The 16630-nt window shown below is 41.6% G+C and overlaps 1 protein-coding gene across 2 annotated transcripts; it reads right to left on the reverse strand.

Annotated features, from left to right (window-relative positions):
• Positions 1-891: 891 nt before the first annotated feature.
• On the reverse strand, positions 892-4842 carry LOC138993666 (C-C motif chemokine 15-like). Of its 2 annotated transcripts, XM_070392926.1 has the most exons (4): positions 4693-4842; positions 3082-3129; positions 2274-2385; positions 892-1873 (listed from the first exon to the last, which is right to left on the reverse strand). In XM_070392926.1, the coding sequence occupies exons 1-4, from the start codon at positions 4787-4789 to the stop codon at positions 1714-1716; spliced, it is 417 nt and encodes a 138-aa protein (XP_070249027.1). In that variant the 5' UTR covers positions 4790-4842; the 3' UTR covers positions 892-1713. The 2 variants fall into 2 exon arrangements, with proteins under 2 accessions (XP_070249027.1, XP_070249028.1); XM_070392927.1 differs by lacking the exon at positions 3082-3129.
• Between the last annotated feature and the right edge of the window lie 11788 nt (positions 4843-16630).

Raw genomic sequence — 16630 nt, forward strand, 5'->3', positions numbered from 1 at the left:
GTGTATCATTAACATGTGTGGACCACAATCACTGGATGAACAGCGCAGCCCACTCAGGCTCATTAATACTATTGGTGTCTTCCCCTTGAAACCGTGAACTCCTCAAGCATAGAAATGGGTCTTCTGCATCAGGGTCCCCAGCGCCTGGCTCTGCAATCTCAAGCAGAGAGCATCATCTTTAAGCAACCAGAGTCTTTCCCAGCCAAGAGGTCACCTGAGATGTGCAGGTGAGTCCCCCAGGGAGCCACCAGCAGTGAGATTCACAGACAAGACCTCCTGAGATCAAAGGGCATCGCGCCGTCACTGCCAGGGGTGGGAGTGCTGCTGGGAATGAACTTTTGATTGATGCTCTATATACTATTGATTAGACTGCAAACTTTGTGCACTTACATTTTAACTGGTAGATTTTTGTCGTGCACAGGTGCAAATGTGTGTGTGTGTGTTTTTCGGTAGAAAAGATAATTGCAAAAGTTGCAGTTATACTGGAATATTGAATATTACTTTATTTTTCTCCAAGATAACCAAATTTCAGAATGCCACCCCCAACTAACTGTATAAATCTCTATTCCTCAGATGATAATAGAATCAGTTTTATGTTTCCCTAAATAATAGGTTAAGTACATCTTTGACATATATGCGATCTGTCAAATTTGAATGAGTCATGTTGTTTTTTTAAAAATATATTTTATTGATTTTTTACAGAGAAGAAGGGAGAGGGATAGAGAGTTAGAAACATCGATGAGAGAGATCGACCAGCTGCCTCCTGCACACCCCCCAGTGGGGATGTGCCCGCAACCAAGGTAGATGCCCTTGACCGGAATCGAACTTGGGACCCTTGAGTCTGCAGGCCGACACTCCATCCACTGAGCCAAACCAGTTCGGCTGAATGAGTCATGTTTTTTAAAGTTTTATTTATTCCTTAAATCTTAGTCACTATTTTTTCCCATTGACAGTGGAAAGGGGGTGGGGAGGGAAGAGAGATGAGAGAGAGAGAGAAAGGGAGAGAGAGAGAGAGAGACAGACAGACAGACAGACACACATCAATATGGGAGAGATGCATCGACTCATTGCCACCCACATGCGCCCCATCAGGGTCAGGATCAAACCTGCAAAACAGGTACTGCTGTTGACTGGAAGTTAAAACTAAGACCCTTTGGTGTGAGGGCCTACATTCTAACCATTGAGCCACGCTGGTCTGGGCTGAATGAGTCATGTTTTTAGCTTCTTAAAAAATGATAATCTGATGTCTCATTTTGAAAAACACAAATCCAAAGTTCAGCAGTTCCTGCATTGCGTTTTCCTCTCAAAGGTCAAGTGAAGTTAAATTGGATACGTTTTATTTTTTATTTATTTATTTATATATTTATTTTAATATATTTTTATTGATTTTAGAGTGTAAGGGAGAGGGAGAGAGAGATAGAAACATTAATGATGAGAAAGAATCATTGATTGGCTGCCTCCTGCACACCCCGTACTGGTGATCAAGCCCACAACCTGGGCATGTGCCCTTGACTGGAATTGAACCCGGAACCCTTCAGTCCACAGGCCAATGCTCTATCCACTGAGCCAAACCAGCTAGGGCTGGATACGTTTTATTAATACACAGCTTTTATAACCAGAATAGAACAGTAATTCTTGCTTTTGAAAAAATAATTCAGGCCAAGAAGCTTCCAGGAGGTGAGGAAAGAGGGAATGGAGATGGGTGGCTGGGACCTAGTATCCCTTCTTAACAGTCAACAATTTGCTCAGTAGCTCAAATGAATCCTGCTCAGGTTCCTCCAGAGCCTGATCCTGCTTCAGTTTCCTTACACAATTCTGAACATCCGCCTTATTGGGGTTGGCACAGACACGCTGCTCCCCTTTGGTGGTGAAGCTGGGAAACAAGGAGGAGAAAGGTTACACATTGAGGAGGGTTCTGCAAATAGAGATGGGGAGCCCCATCTTCCCGGCCCTTCAGATTCTCCACTCAGCCCAGCTTGTTCCTTTCTCTCCTGCAGGCACTCAGGGTGTCTCCTCTCTGAGACGCTCCCTCAGCCCGTGAGACTTTCTTAGTGACTCATGGGAGTTTCCTGGTGCAGACCTGCTCCTGCTCTCTCCTTCCTTTCCTAGCTTCCATCTTCAATGGGAACATCTCATATCTGATGCTCTGCAGGATAAGAATGAGGACACAGCCTCCCTTGACCTTGAAGGATCCAGAGGATGAGACTTTTATGGGCATCCATCCATCATCAGGTCCCTCCTCCCAAGATATGGCTGCTATGCTTGGCACTTACATGACAGCAGGCTTGGAGCACCCACTGGTCGTTAAAAAGTAACTTTTCATGGATTTGCATCGGATTTTTCGTGAGGTATAGTATGGGCAGCAGTCAGCAGGACGGTGAAAGCCTATAGTGAAAGAAAAGATAGTCTTTAGAAAAGACTATTTCCGTTCCTCCTTCCCTCCAAAGTACTGGGGAGGGTAAGAAGGCACAGGGCTCAAAGGGCGTGTTTTCCTCCTCTACAGCATTTGCTGGCATCTCCTTGCTTCACACTTCCCCGGGTTGAGTTGTGTCTGAAGCACCCAGGCCAAGGACACAACAGGGCCAAGACCATTTCTCCCAGAAGTGGAAGGGTTTGATGCATGCAGGAGGCATCAGAGAGCACCCTCTCTGGTAGGTGAGCCTTCTCCAGGACAGGCAGGAGGAACAGAGGTCATCTATGGAGGAGGAACCCATGGCCCAATCTGATCTTCCCTGTAGATGTTCACCATCCTCAGCACCCTTTCTCTTCCCCATGTCCTCTAAACAAGGTGAATGAAGCCACTGAGCAGATCTGTACCCACCAGCCGCTTTTAAATATATGCCACAACTAAACTTTTACCTTCTTTTAAAAAAAACAACACATAAGTGTTTTCATTGATTTTTAGAATGAGAGGAAGGAAGAGGGATAGAGAGAAACTTGGATGATAGAGAGTCTGCACAGCCCCTACTGGGGATTTAGTTTGCAACCTGGGCATGTGCCCTGACCCAGAATTTAACCAGTGACTTAATGGTTTCTGGCTCAACACTCAACTGCTGACTTAGACTGGCCAGGCTCATTTACCTTGAGTTTCCTGCTTGCGAATGAGCTGATGTATCACCATGCTTGGTTCTATTTGGGAGAATCAGACAAGAAGGAAAGAGAAATCACTGAGAGGCAGCAGTGTCTCAGTATCTCCACCTATTCTATTTCTAGACTGGGAATCAAACTTGTGACCGTTCTGTCCGAGGGCCGATGCTCTAATCACTGAGAAAACCAGCCAGGGCAATATTACCTTTGTAAAACCTGAAAGATTCTGCATTCCAAAATACATCTAGACCAATGGTTCCCAACCTTTTTTTTTTGGCCATGCCCCACCTAAACATCTCTAAAATCCTGATGCCCCCCTGTGACATATAATTCTTATTATTCAAAAAGCAAACTCCTATTCACATGGAGGAATCCTAAAAGGCCATTAACTTGGTCTAAACAAGCTTCCAAGTAACATGGCATTCATGAAAGAAAAAAATAAAAGAATGAAAGGACAGTTGAAGTACTGAGGAAGAAATCACTAAAAAATTGTTTTAAAAAATAATATGAAGTGATATGAAAAAATAGCAAATAAGTTTCAAAACATAATAGAGTACTGAAATGCTTAAATATGTCACAATACATATTCATATACTGTATATGAGGTCCCTAGACCATAAGAAATGCAAAAAATTCACTGTTAATAACTCATTCTCAAATTGTCCCCCTTAAAAATCAAATTGACCCCCCTGTGTGGGGGTGGTGGTCCCACATTGGGAACCACTGATCTAGACCTCATGTTTTGGGTAAGGAATTGTAGACCTGCATTATGCTAATTAGGTAAACACAACTAAACTTTTAGCTCAGTTCTTAGATAGTTTCGTATGAATTATACTTAATGAGGCATAGGATTTGTTGCTTGTTATGATGTGTGTGGGGCTTGAAAATAAAGTCTTAAGTGGCCTTGTTTTTCTGTAACAGCTTTCCTAACTAGCTCATATCCTAACTTCACTACTTACTGTCTGTGTGATCTTGACCAAGTTATCAAAGGATTCTATGCCTTAGTTTTCTCATTTATATTATTGAGAATAATAACTATTCAATATGCAAAACTATATGAGTTGCTGATAGTTTATTACACAGGGTTGTTAGGATGATTCAATGTATTAATATCTATAAGACAATTAGAGCAGTGCCTGCTTGTACATAGACAGTGCTAGATACTAGTTTTTAAAAATAGAATGATGAGGTGGACTTAGGTGAGTACCTTGTCCAGATTGTCCCATTTCTTCTTCAAAATGATAGTTTCACTCTACATGGTATATAATAGTTCTAACGTAGGGTTCTATGCTTCTTTCTCCAGATTTATAATTTTAGTACAGTTCTTTTGATCTTCTACATATAGTCCTATATCAGCTAAGAGAAAGTATCAAATAATTCTGGCCATGAAAAGGGAGAGAATTGTTTCCCCAAGTGGGACAAATCTTCTGTATATGGTTTTTCCCGTGGACCAAAAGCTGCAGAAAAAGGTCTATACCTACTACTACTGCTTCTAAACAAGTGCCAGATCACCTCTATGTTGCAGGAGAGTGTCCCTCTGTGTGTCCTCCCTAACTGCAAGTTACCGTTCAGTTGGTCCCCAGTGAGAAGGCTCATTCAACTCACCATCATCCCAGGATTCCTGGGCCAGGGATCCATGGGCAGGGGATCCAAGGGTAGCAGCAAGGATGAGGAAGGAGAGAGCAGCTGCAGAGACCTTCATCTCCCCAGTGTGCAGACAGTGCTGGCCTGAGGATCCTGGGCTCTTTGCTCCCTGATTACCTGGACCCAGCTCCGCCCTTATATTTATAAGAGGAAGATCAGGAAGTCACAGGGCAGAAGAATGCTATTCTTTGGCTATCCCATCAACAACAGATATTTCTAAAAAAGGGAACAAGCCAGGGAATGCAATAGGAAGTTGAGGGAACAATGATTTGGGGCTTTCCCTACTGCTCAATGGATATAGGCCAAAGTGTCAAAATTGGTGACAAGGACCTTAGCCAAGACAAGAATCACATCCTATGTGGATCATGAAAGTCCTATAGGAACAATGTTAACAATTTACTGAGCTGTGTCGTTAAAACAGCCTCTTCCCTTAACTAACCCCTTCCTCTAGGTACAGGAACTACTTTCTTCTTACTTTCTCTTTGTAACGGTCATGTATGTATATACTAGAGTGCAACCTTTACTTTTTCCGAACTCCTTTTTGCAGAAAGAATACGTAGTTGACTTTTTGTTTACAGTCAACAAGAGTGACCGTATTTTATTAAAGATCCTTCCTTAGGAGATTTGGTTAATCTTCTAAATCAGAGTTTTCCCCTCAGGAATTAACTACTTTCAAGTGCACAAAGAGCCTATTATCAGGGATGATCAGTAGAAGGAATGCTCTAATGTGTAAACATGGTTGTGTGACTCCTCACATAGAATCTGTACCCTGGACTCCTCTCTTTGTTTCACATCCCAATCCATTAACAAATATGTTGGCTTTTCTTTGAAAAATATGTCCAGCATCTTATTATTCCTTACCACCTCCACTTTTCACCTGGTCCAAGCCATCCTTGTCTCTCACTGAGATTCTGTCCTTGCCCCTCTTTAGTTCATTCTGCACATTGCAACCATAGTGAGTTTATTAAAAAAGAAGTTAGATCAATTCAATCCTGTTTGACACTTTCCAATGCAGTGGTTCTCAAACTTCTGGCCCTTTAAATATAGTTCCTCATGTTGTGACCCTACCATAAAATTATTTTTGTTGCTACTTCATAACTGTAATGTTGCTACTGTTATGAATTGTAATGTAAATATCTGATATGCAGGATGGTCTTAGGTAACCCCTGTGAAAGGGTTGTTTGACCGCCAAATGGGTCGCGACCTACAGGTTGAGAATCGCTGCTCCAATGGCTTTTTAAAAAATATGTGTTTTTATTGATTTCAGAGAGGAAGGGAAAGGGAAAGAGAGATAGACACATCAATGATGAGAGAGAATAATTGATTGGCTGCCTCCTGCACGCGCCCCCCCCCCCACCCCCCCCACCTCCCAGGATTGAGCCTGAAACCCAGGCATGTGCCCTGACAGGGAATGGAACCATGACCTCCTGTTTCATAGGTCAACACTCAGCCACTGAGCCACATTGGCTGGACCTCCAATGGCTTTTTGATTCCACTCAGTGTAAAGCCCAATTCTTATACTAAATTACAAGCCCCTGTGTGATCTGATCCCTGTTTGCTCTCTATTATAAGCTCCTATGTGATCTGGCCCCTGTTGGCTCTCTGTTTTCATGTCCTACTACTCCCCCTCACTCACTCTGCTTCAGTTATGCAGGCTGACCCAGATTTCTGTTCCCCCTGCTTGGCCCACTCTTCCATCAAATGCCTGTATTACTTTATCCCTAACCTCCTCTAAAGTTATCTTTTCAGTAAGTCTTTCTGGGACCTCTAAAATTATAATCTCCCCCTGCCCAAATTTCTTTCTTTTTCTCCTGTGTACTTAACATACTACATGTTTTACTTCAAAATCTTTTAATATTTGTATCTTCTAGAACATAACTCCATGAGAGCAGGGATTTTTGCATCTTTGTTTACTGTGGTTTCCCTGGTGACTAGCATATGTTAGGGTCTTAGTCTAGGTTCCCCTGAAAGCAGAGCATGAGCACTAGGGAAATTGGGAAGTATTCCTAGGAGCAGGAGTGAGGAACTCAGCCAATTGTGGGGATTAGTGCTTGATTCTATTGAGATTTTTGAAGAGCCTTATGAATGCATCTCAGAATATTTTGTCTGGGGAAAGAGAGAGGAAGCATTTATCTCTTGGTTTTCATCTCTATGGTATTTAGAAAATGTGGAAACTTCGACCCCCTCCCTTCTCATCAAACAGTGGGGTCTATATTTTCTTTTGACACAGAGAGAGCTAGTGACTATTGTTCAATCATGTGACCGCTGAGTCTAGGTTGGGAAAAGCCATGGAGCTTCAACCTTCCTCACTGGAATACTCACTCACTCTTGGAACTCTAGCTACCATGTAAGAAGACTTACTAGCTGGAAACTGCCATACTGTGAGGAAGCCCAAACCACATGCAGGTGTTCTGATAGATGGTCCCACATGAGCATAGCCTTTAGGTCATCCCAGCCTAGGTTCCAGGCAGAGGAGTCAGGAAGCCTCTAGAACTGTAGTGCTGCTTGATACAACAACTACCGGTCACATGAGGTTACTGAGCACTTTAAATGGGGTTAGTCCAGGGGTGGGCAAACTTTTTGACTCGAGGCCCACAACGGGTTCTTAAACTGGACCGGAGGGCCGGAACAAAAGCATGGATGGAGTGTTTGTGTGAACTAATATAAATTCAAAGTAAACATCATTACATAAAAGGGTATGGTCTTTTTTTTTCTTTAGTTTTATTCATTTCAAACGGGCTGGATTCAGCCCGCGGGCCGTAGTTTGCCCACGGCTAGGCTAGTCTAACTCTTGAAACAAATGAAAAAGTAGAAAGCCTCAGTAAAGAAATAGAAAGTGAGAAGTAGAAGATATAAAGAAGAACTAAATGGAAATCATAGAAATGGAAAATACAATAACCAAAATAAAATGTTCAATGGGTGGGGACAGAGAAAATAGAAACAGAACAATTGAAGTCATCCAATATGAATAACAGAAAATAGACACCCCCCCCAAAAAATGACCAGATATACGATTTGTAAATTTTCTCCATTCCACTGGTTGCCTTGTCACTCTGTTGACTGTGTCCTTTGATGTACAAAAGATTTAAGTTTGATGAAGTCTCATGTGTTTATTTTTGCTTCAGTTGTTTGTGCTCTCGGTGTCATGTCTATTTTTATTTCTTACAACTGAATGTGCATCTACAATTAATTCAAAATAAAAAGTATACTTAAAATTGAAAAGAAATAAATGGGGCTAATCTAAATTACGATGTTCTGAAGGCACAAACTACATCCTGGGTTTCAAAGATTTAGTACTCTCCCCAATCCCCCCAAAAAGTTGTTAACATGTCTCTTTTTTTATACTGAATACATGCAGAAATGATTATCTTTTGGATATATTGTGTTAGAGAAAATATATTATTAAAATTGATTTTATTTGTTTCTTTTTACTTTTTTAATGTGGTTATGAGGAAATTCAAAATTACATATATGACTGCATTATATTTATATTGGACAGCACTGTTTTAGGTGATTCCCCATTCATTGGAGTCACTCCTTGCCACCTGTGTTTTTCAAGGTGAGACACCGGGCATCATGGAGCAGAGACAAGCCATCCCTACTGTGCCCTGTATGGATTTCTGACTCATAGAATTTGTGAGTAGAACAAAATAGTTGTCATTTTATACCATTAGGCTTTGGGTGGTTGGTTACACAGCATAGATGATGGGAACAACCTTTCATTGGCCAATGGCGGATCACTGGTATAATTTCCTCGCACTTCTGCTTTGCTCATGCGTGTGTGTTGTGTTCTTGCAGGTGTTCCACATCACAGGATCAGAAGAGCCCCACACAGGAAGTTAGAGTTATGAAGTACAGGCTGAAGCAAGACACTTGCACAAAGCTTATGTAAATCTAAAATAGTGATGACTGAGCATGTGGCTGAGGTAAGGGGTAGGGTCAAAAGATATGAATGATACAGTCCATCCCTTGCTTCCCTCCCATATGTTTGTGCCTTGGTTTTGTCAAATCCATTAGAAAGCCTCCTTCAGATGGTTTTATTAGTTCTTTCAGGTTAAGTGGAACCCTATACTAGTGCATCATCATTGTCCCCATCCTTCCCAGGAACCTAGCAGAGCCTACGCCAACTTAATCCAGCAAAGCCTAATGTTGCAGGGATGGGAGCCACAAATAGATCAAGGGGAATCATGGAGAGAGGGACCAACCCTACATTAATTCCTGGGTTCCTATATGTTCTAGTTACTGGGGACATGGCATCATCTATCAGCTTTTAGTTTAGTGCATATATTGCATTGTGGAGAGTCTCAATCCTGAAGTTTGTTGTCTTCTTAGCTAAATTATTCATACCACACCATTTTCTTGGTCTGGCTGCTTCTGGGTGATTAAGTACATAGTAATACCAGTGGATCCCATATGCCCACTGACTCATCTCATTTGCTATGAAATGGAACATTTTGCCTGAGGCAGGGTTGTGCAAACACCATACTATCCGTAAATCTTACCAGCTGGCAGAGGCACTGAGGTTGGATTGTTCTCTCTTGCAGGATTGTTTTCTCAAGATACTCAGCATGTCTCTCCTTGAGGGTAGGGGCCATATTGAGAGTTGATATTCCTGCTGCTGTAAGGTTAGACATTCAGTAGTGGCGATAGTTAAGTTGGCCTTGATGAGAGAAATCCCATGCTGTTGGTACCATGTGTAGCCTCCCTCCATGTCACTAAAGTGCCTCTGCACAACCTCATTGCATTTAGCACTGTTGTGGCTGAGGGCAGAGGCTGGCTGACATCCACAGGACAAGTCACAGATTTCCTCCTTCACTGTAATGGCCTCCACTTTAGTCATGAGTGCTTGTTCAGTACTTCCAGGTTGCACATGCCCGAGTATTGAGCAGATTTTTGTAGGCATTCTATATCTCAGCATCAGAGAATCTCTGATACAGGAAAAGAGGGCTATGCATGATGGCCAAAGTAAAGTGCTGTCAGATGGTATCTACATGGAGCTGGACAAACTGTGTGCAGAACTTGCTGAGGTGGTGGCCAGAGTAGGAGATGAGGTGAAAGAATGGAAGTGGTATACAGAGGTGTCTGACACAGCACGGAATACTCGCTTGTTCAGTGAAAGAAGAAATGAAGGAACAAATGTCTGATTTCACAATATACTTACAGCCATTTCCTGACTTCCCCAATGTAGGAAACATTTTGTAAGTGTGCTTTGTGTACTTCCTGAGTCTTTATACCTCCAACCCCGCCCTTCCAGGCCCCCAAGTATGATTGGTGACATTTAAAATCAGATGAGCTCTATTTGTTACTTAGCTTGGCATAAACAAGAGACCAGGCTGTGATACTCTACATGTGCTACTCAAGTCTCAGGTCTTCCAGCCCAATAACAACAGGAACCAATGCTTAGTGAGCATTGACTATGCTTCAGGACTACCCTTGGGGCCCTGTGGGCATCATCTCTCAGATGAAGTGTTTCCTGTATGAGGTGCTTACTATAATTATTTCATAATAGTGCCTAGAGCATCCATAGTTTCTTCCCTTACAGAAATACCAAATATCCTGTCATCTTTCTGTAAATGCTCTTCTTACTACATCCTGTGATATGTGCTTGCACACCATGTTTGTTTAGTATAAGCTGAGTTACTCTACTATTTCAGTGACAGAGGAAGCCAAAGGTCAGTATATCGGAGGGAAGAGTCAATATTCCCTCATTGGGGTCATCCAGCCTCCTCTCAGTCCTGCAATTGGTCTATATGGGAATTTTCTGCTGTTACTTCAACCTACCCTCTCCCTCCTTTCCTATCAGTCCATTTGTCATGTGTCTGTATCCTGGGCAGCTCATGAAATCTTAGAATAGCTATTCTATTTATGGGTCCCTTCTGAGGAAAGAACCTTGACGTTGTGACTCTTCCTTGCAAACTTCCTTGTGTTTCCAAGTGAAACCATCTCAGATGCCTGACTTCATCTGCAAGATGCATGGTGACTAAAGAAAGTGCTTTGAGCTCTGTTTGTTGTCCTCAACGAAGGAGAACTAATGTTCTAGTTCTCTCTTAAACCAGCTGCATGACCTTTTGCGAAGGGTTGTCTGGTGCGTGCAATCTTTCCACACTTTCCCTGGTTACTTGTCAGTGCATGGGACCGCACCCACCAACTGAGCCTCACTGGCCAGGGCCTATAAGTGAGTCTTTCATGGCAACTCTTGACACCTACAAGCCATGCATAAGGTTGATATTCTGGGACTGCTGCTCCTGGTGGTAGACAAGAGGTATCATTTGCTTAATACATCCCAACTTTCAAAGCACTGAGATTGGTACTACTTTGAGACACAGGCAGGAAGGGACTCTGACCTAGACCTCATGCTCTGGAGGACTCTTCATATCACAAAAACATACAAAACTAATTGATCAGGGAACACAAAAGCACCTATGTCTCTTGGGATGTGGTACTCAGGGCTGGCCCATGTGACCTGTAACCTAAACATCCACTCTTGTGACAAATACAGTTCATGCCTCAAGGGAAAATGCTACTCTACCTCTCCTGCCCTCTGGATATGCAATATTAAGTATTCATTTCACTTTTAAATTTGTTAGCTCATTTATAAGTGTTTTTATTTAAAAAATATTTTTATTGATATCAGAGAGGGAGGGAGAGGGAGAGAGAGATAGAAACATCAATGATGAGAGAGAACCATTGATTGGCTGCCTCCCATACACCTCACACTGGGGATTGAGCCTGCAACCTGGGCATGTTCCCTGAATGGGAATTGACCTGGTGACCTCCTGGTTCATGAGTCAACACTCAACCACTGAATCACACTGGCCAGGCAGCCATTGTAATTATTTTTAATTGTACAGTTCATTGGTATTAAGTACATTCATATATCATCACCATTATCCATCTCTGAACTTTTTTCATCTTGCAAACTTAAACTCCATACCCATTAAACATAAGTCCCCATTCCCCACTCCTCCCAGCCATTAGAAATCACCATTTTACTTTTTGTCTCCATGAAATTCACTATTCTAGGTACCTCATATAAATGTGGAATCATACAGTATTTGTCTTTTGGTGACTAATTTATTTCACTTAGCATAATGTCCTCAAGATTCATCAATTTTGTAGCGTATGTCATAATTTCTTTACTTTTGAAGACTGAATAATATTCCAGTTGTATGCATATATCTATTTTGCTTATCCATTCATCTGTTGATGGACACTTGGGTTGCTTCCACATTTTAGCTAGGAACAGGAATGTACAAATATTTCTTGGAGATCCTGTTTTCAAAAGTGGGATTGCTGGGTCATTTGGTAAATCTATTTTTAATTTTCATACTGCTTTATGCAGCAGCTGTATACCATTTTACATTTCCATGAACAGTGCACAAGAGTTCCAATTTCTCCACATCCTTGCCAACACTTGTTATTTTCTGTTTTTGTTTTTTTGGTAGTATCTATACTAATGGGCATGAGATGGAATTTCATTGTGGTTTTGGTTTAAGCACCTGTATTTTTATTAGTTTTATATTGTGGGGTTCCAAGTAAGTTTGTTTGCAAAGAATATGTGCTTTTACTCAAAAGAAAACTTTAAAGCCCAAAGAGCAGGAACTTTTGAGCTAATCAAAGGGATTGTTTTTAGTCCTGAAATCCACCACTTATGATGCTATGGGAACATTTGAGTAATACAATTAAGCTTTTAAAGTTGTACCTGGTTACTGAAAGGAATATGTAACGTAAATTATCTAAGTGAGTGAAATCTTCCTTGTGTCCATATTCCGTGGATGTTTTTTTAGCTTTTACTGTATGACAGGCACTTTCTGGGCCCTGGGGATACAGAGACAGACAAGAAAGGCAACATCCCTGCTCTTCAGATGCTGAAAATATAGTGGGGCAGACAGACAAACAAGGTAGTAGAAGATGGAGTTCAAAGCTAAGAAGGAAATAAACCATATATAATATGATAGAGAATGCCTGAAGGTTTGGTGGAAGTTGCATAACAAGCTGGAGAGGGGAGCCCATTGGGAGGGGGTATCATTTCATCTAGAACCTGCTTGTTGAGAAGGAGCCAGACTCACACAGATTAGGGGGCAGTGTATCTGGGTAGAGGAAACAGCAAGGACAAAGACCTGGAGGTGACAATGGGCTTGGTGCATTTAAGGAACAGACAGAAGAGTGGGCTCCTGGAGAGAAAGAAGTGAGGGTGAGAGTGATAGAGATGAGGTCTGTTGTCCAGGTTCTTATGGTCTGTTGACTTAACACTTTGCATTGTATTTCACAGCCCTCTCATTCACATGGGCACTGCAGGTAGTGACAAAGCAAGCCAATATGGCTCATATTCCAGTGGACCTGGGTAGCTATCTCCTTGGGAGTAGGTGGGTGGATTTAACAAGAACACTTGTCAGTTGGTTTAAGGATAACCAGGGCAGAAAAGACCATGGATTCCTTCCCCCTTAGACTTCATTCTCCCTCCCCTAGGAGAGGGCCTGAATTGCCTTCTTTCTCTCAACAAACGGAGAGCATACTTAGGGAGAGAAACTGACACTTAGATGGATGCCTCTGATGACTGTCTTTCTCCTCTCTACAGACTGTGGGCTACTGTGTGTGCAGGAGGGGGAGAGTGGCAGTCAGTGGCCTTTTTCTCCGTGGCTACAGGAACATCTGATGTGCAGATGCAGGAGACACACTTGGGCAAGAGGATGCACGAAGCTGACGTGTACCATTGCTTAGGTCTTACAAAGTTACTGAGAACACTGAGTCATCTGTCTTTCAAGCTTTGGTCTTTGGTAGGCAACATCCATTCTCCTTCTGGAGCTTCAGTCTTGCTTAACTGACTCCACTTTCCCAATTCAAGGAAGGACTGGAGCGGGGGAGGAGAATTTGGGGGAGATTAAGGCTCAAAGTTTTTTTTGTTTTTGCACACTGGCCCATACAGCAATGATGCTGATTCACAATAGATTGCACAGCACTTTCCTGTATTTTACTCTTTGCTGTTTGATCCCAGGGTACTTTTGTTTAGTGCTGAAGATCAGATATTTTGTTTGTAGCTCTTTCCACCCCACCCTTCCTCAGATGTTCCTGCCACCAGAGAGGGAAGGGGTCCATCCAGCCTGACTCACCCTAGCTGCACCCATGCTGACTTGCATGAATACTTCCCTTTTAAATTGCCAACAAAGGGTTTCTTACCAAGAATTGCATAGGTAGAGAATATTACCACTCTTAAGTTTATGGAATCTGTCTTCTTTCCCCCTCCTCTTTGGACAGCTGGTTGCTGTGTGCTTGTCTTCAATATTCTATAACTTCTCTGCCTTCCAATATCCAGGATTATCAGTCTCTAACTGTATGTTGTCTCAGCTGCTAGAAAGGACTTCATTCAAGCAAGGAATGAGATGCCATACAATCTTTCTTCCCGCGTTAGGCTTCATTTTCTTCTTAACTATGGGAATTGTGCCCTTTCTAGACTGTAATGGATGGAGAAGGTACATTATAAACTGGAGACCAAGTGTTCTTCCACCTCTTCAGTTAACACTCTGTCCATTCATTTACTCGCTCATTTACTCATTCGTTTGTTGTATAAATAATTATTGAATGCATACTATGAGCTGAGCACTGTCCACATATCAGAGATTTAGCTATAAACAAGATGCATTGGGTCTTCTATGAATTTAAGCAAGCATTGAGCCTTTGGCACTTCCTTCTTAAAACAAAACAAGACAAAGCAAAAGCTTTCATTATGATTAATTATTTTAAAAGCAACACTGTGGAGACCGGCCAGTGTGGGTCAGTGGTTGCGTATCAAACTGTGAACCAGGAGGTCATGATTCAATTCCAGGTCAGGGCACATGCCAGGGTTGTAGGCTCGGTCCCCAGTGGGGAGTGTGCAGAAGGCAGTCAATCAGTGATTCTTTTTCATCATTGATGTTTCTATCTCTTTCTCTTTTCCCCTTCCCATTTGATGCCGCATCCATTTGCAGCAAGGGTTCAGGATCTGAAGAAGGGGCCGTGCACAAATGAAAACACTAGACAAGAAATATGAATTTAGAAGGCATGGGGGGCCAGGCAGAAACACCCCTCTAGTAGAGAAGCTCTCTGAAAACTGGGTCCCGTCTGCTTTTATTCACTTGAATTCACATTTGCCCTTTAGGAATGCATACAGGCATATCAAAGGTAAAGTTTGGTACACAGTAAAAGGCTATCAGTTTAGGGGATTGCCTTGAGCCATTTGGCCAATAGCAGGGCAATATTATGCTGATATTCAGCCCTGCTGAATATCAAAGTCCATTGGCTTTCCAGTGGGTCTGTTCACATTAATATGCTAACTACTGTTGGTCTTTGCCTGTGGCAATCTGAAATCAATACAAATATATATATATTTTTTAAAGCAAAACTGTGGCCGAAAACAGTTTGGCTCAGTGGATAGAGCATCGGCCTGCGGACTGAAAGGTCCAGGTTCGATTCCGGTCAAGGGCATGTACCTGGGTTGCGGGCACATCCCCAGTGGGAGATGTGCAGGAGGCATCTGATTGATGTTTCTCTCTCATCAATGTTTCTAACTCTCTATCTCTCTCCCTTCCTCTCTGTAAAAAATCAATAAAATATATTAAAAAAATAAAATAAAATAAATAAAAGCAAAACTGTGGAGAAATTTAGAAATGCTTAAGCAAAAGGAAGTAAACAGAAATCCCCTGTTATCCCACAGTAATAGTTTTAGGTTTATCTTTGTGTTTTTTATCCCTAGATGAGATCATACCAACACCTCTCTAACTTTAAAAAACAACAACACCAACAATTTTATGGCCCATACTTTGACATACTATGTACAATTTTATTTCATTATAAATGTTTATATGTAATTTAAAATATTTTTAAAACAAAAATGGTGCATGCTATTGCTAGAATTTTGAAGAAAAATAAAGAAGAGGAAAAAGCTAACTTTTACCACTATTACTCTTTTGGTGCACAATTTTCTAGGCAGTTTTCTCTATATAATAATTATAGGTATTATATACATATACCGTTAAAAATGTTCTTTTCTATAACCTCATTTTTGTAGTTTTATAATTATTTTTATTTAATATTGAGTAGACATCAAATGTGGATTGAGAATAAAGGCTAACAATATAACAGGCATCCCTGTGCTCTCCATTCATATACCCCTCTATAATTCTGTCCCCTTTCCCTTCCTCCTCTGAGCCATCTCTCTCCCTAATATTGTTTACACTGCACTCTTGATTATGCTTCTGAGATTCACCCATGTTACTGTGTGTAGCTGTAGTAGTTTGCTTTTACTCCTGCTGATATTTCAGTGTCTGACTATACCACGATTTATTTTTCATTTGCCCCCTTTTATGCTTGCTAATGCCAGCAGGGCTGCTATGAGCATTCTTGTGAATGATTACTGGCATACATATGCAATGGTATCTGCAGGATGTATGTAGGAGAAGGTTGGCTATGCTTACCTTTACTCTACAGATGACAACAGTCTTTTCCAAAGCAATAGGACTAATTCACATTCCCAGCAGCAGAGTATATGTATTGATTGTTCCACACCCTCTTTAATATTAACACTTCTCAAATTTCATATTTAATAAAATTTGGAGGGAGTATCCAGGATGGAGGGAGGGAAGAAGGAAAACTATTCTTTCCAAACCCAGAAAGCAGAACTGGGTACTCATAGTCAACAAGTATTGCTGGTTTGATGAATTTCTTACAGTGTCTGCCTAGACTCAGCTCATTGCAGCCAACGAAATCCCCTGTGTGACTGAAGAAAAAAAAAATAAAGGGAAGTAAGAGGGGCCTATGTGATCTCTCAGAACATTTAGTCAATAACACAATTCAAAATCAAAAAGGAATTAGAACCATAGAATAGCATGCATAAATTTAAAATAAATGTAAACAGAGCCCTAGA

This window comes from Myotis yumanensis, unplaced genomic scaffold, assembly GCF_028538775.1.
Source record: "Myotis yumanensis isolate MYYU_CA2020_CCGP unplaced genomic scaffold, mMyoYum1.0.hap1 SCAF_16, whole genome shotgun sequence".
Classification (NCBI taxonomy): Eukaryota; Metazoa; Chordata; class Mammalia; order Chiroptera; family Vespertilionidae; genus Myotis; species Myotis yumanensis.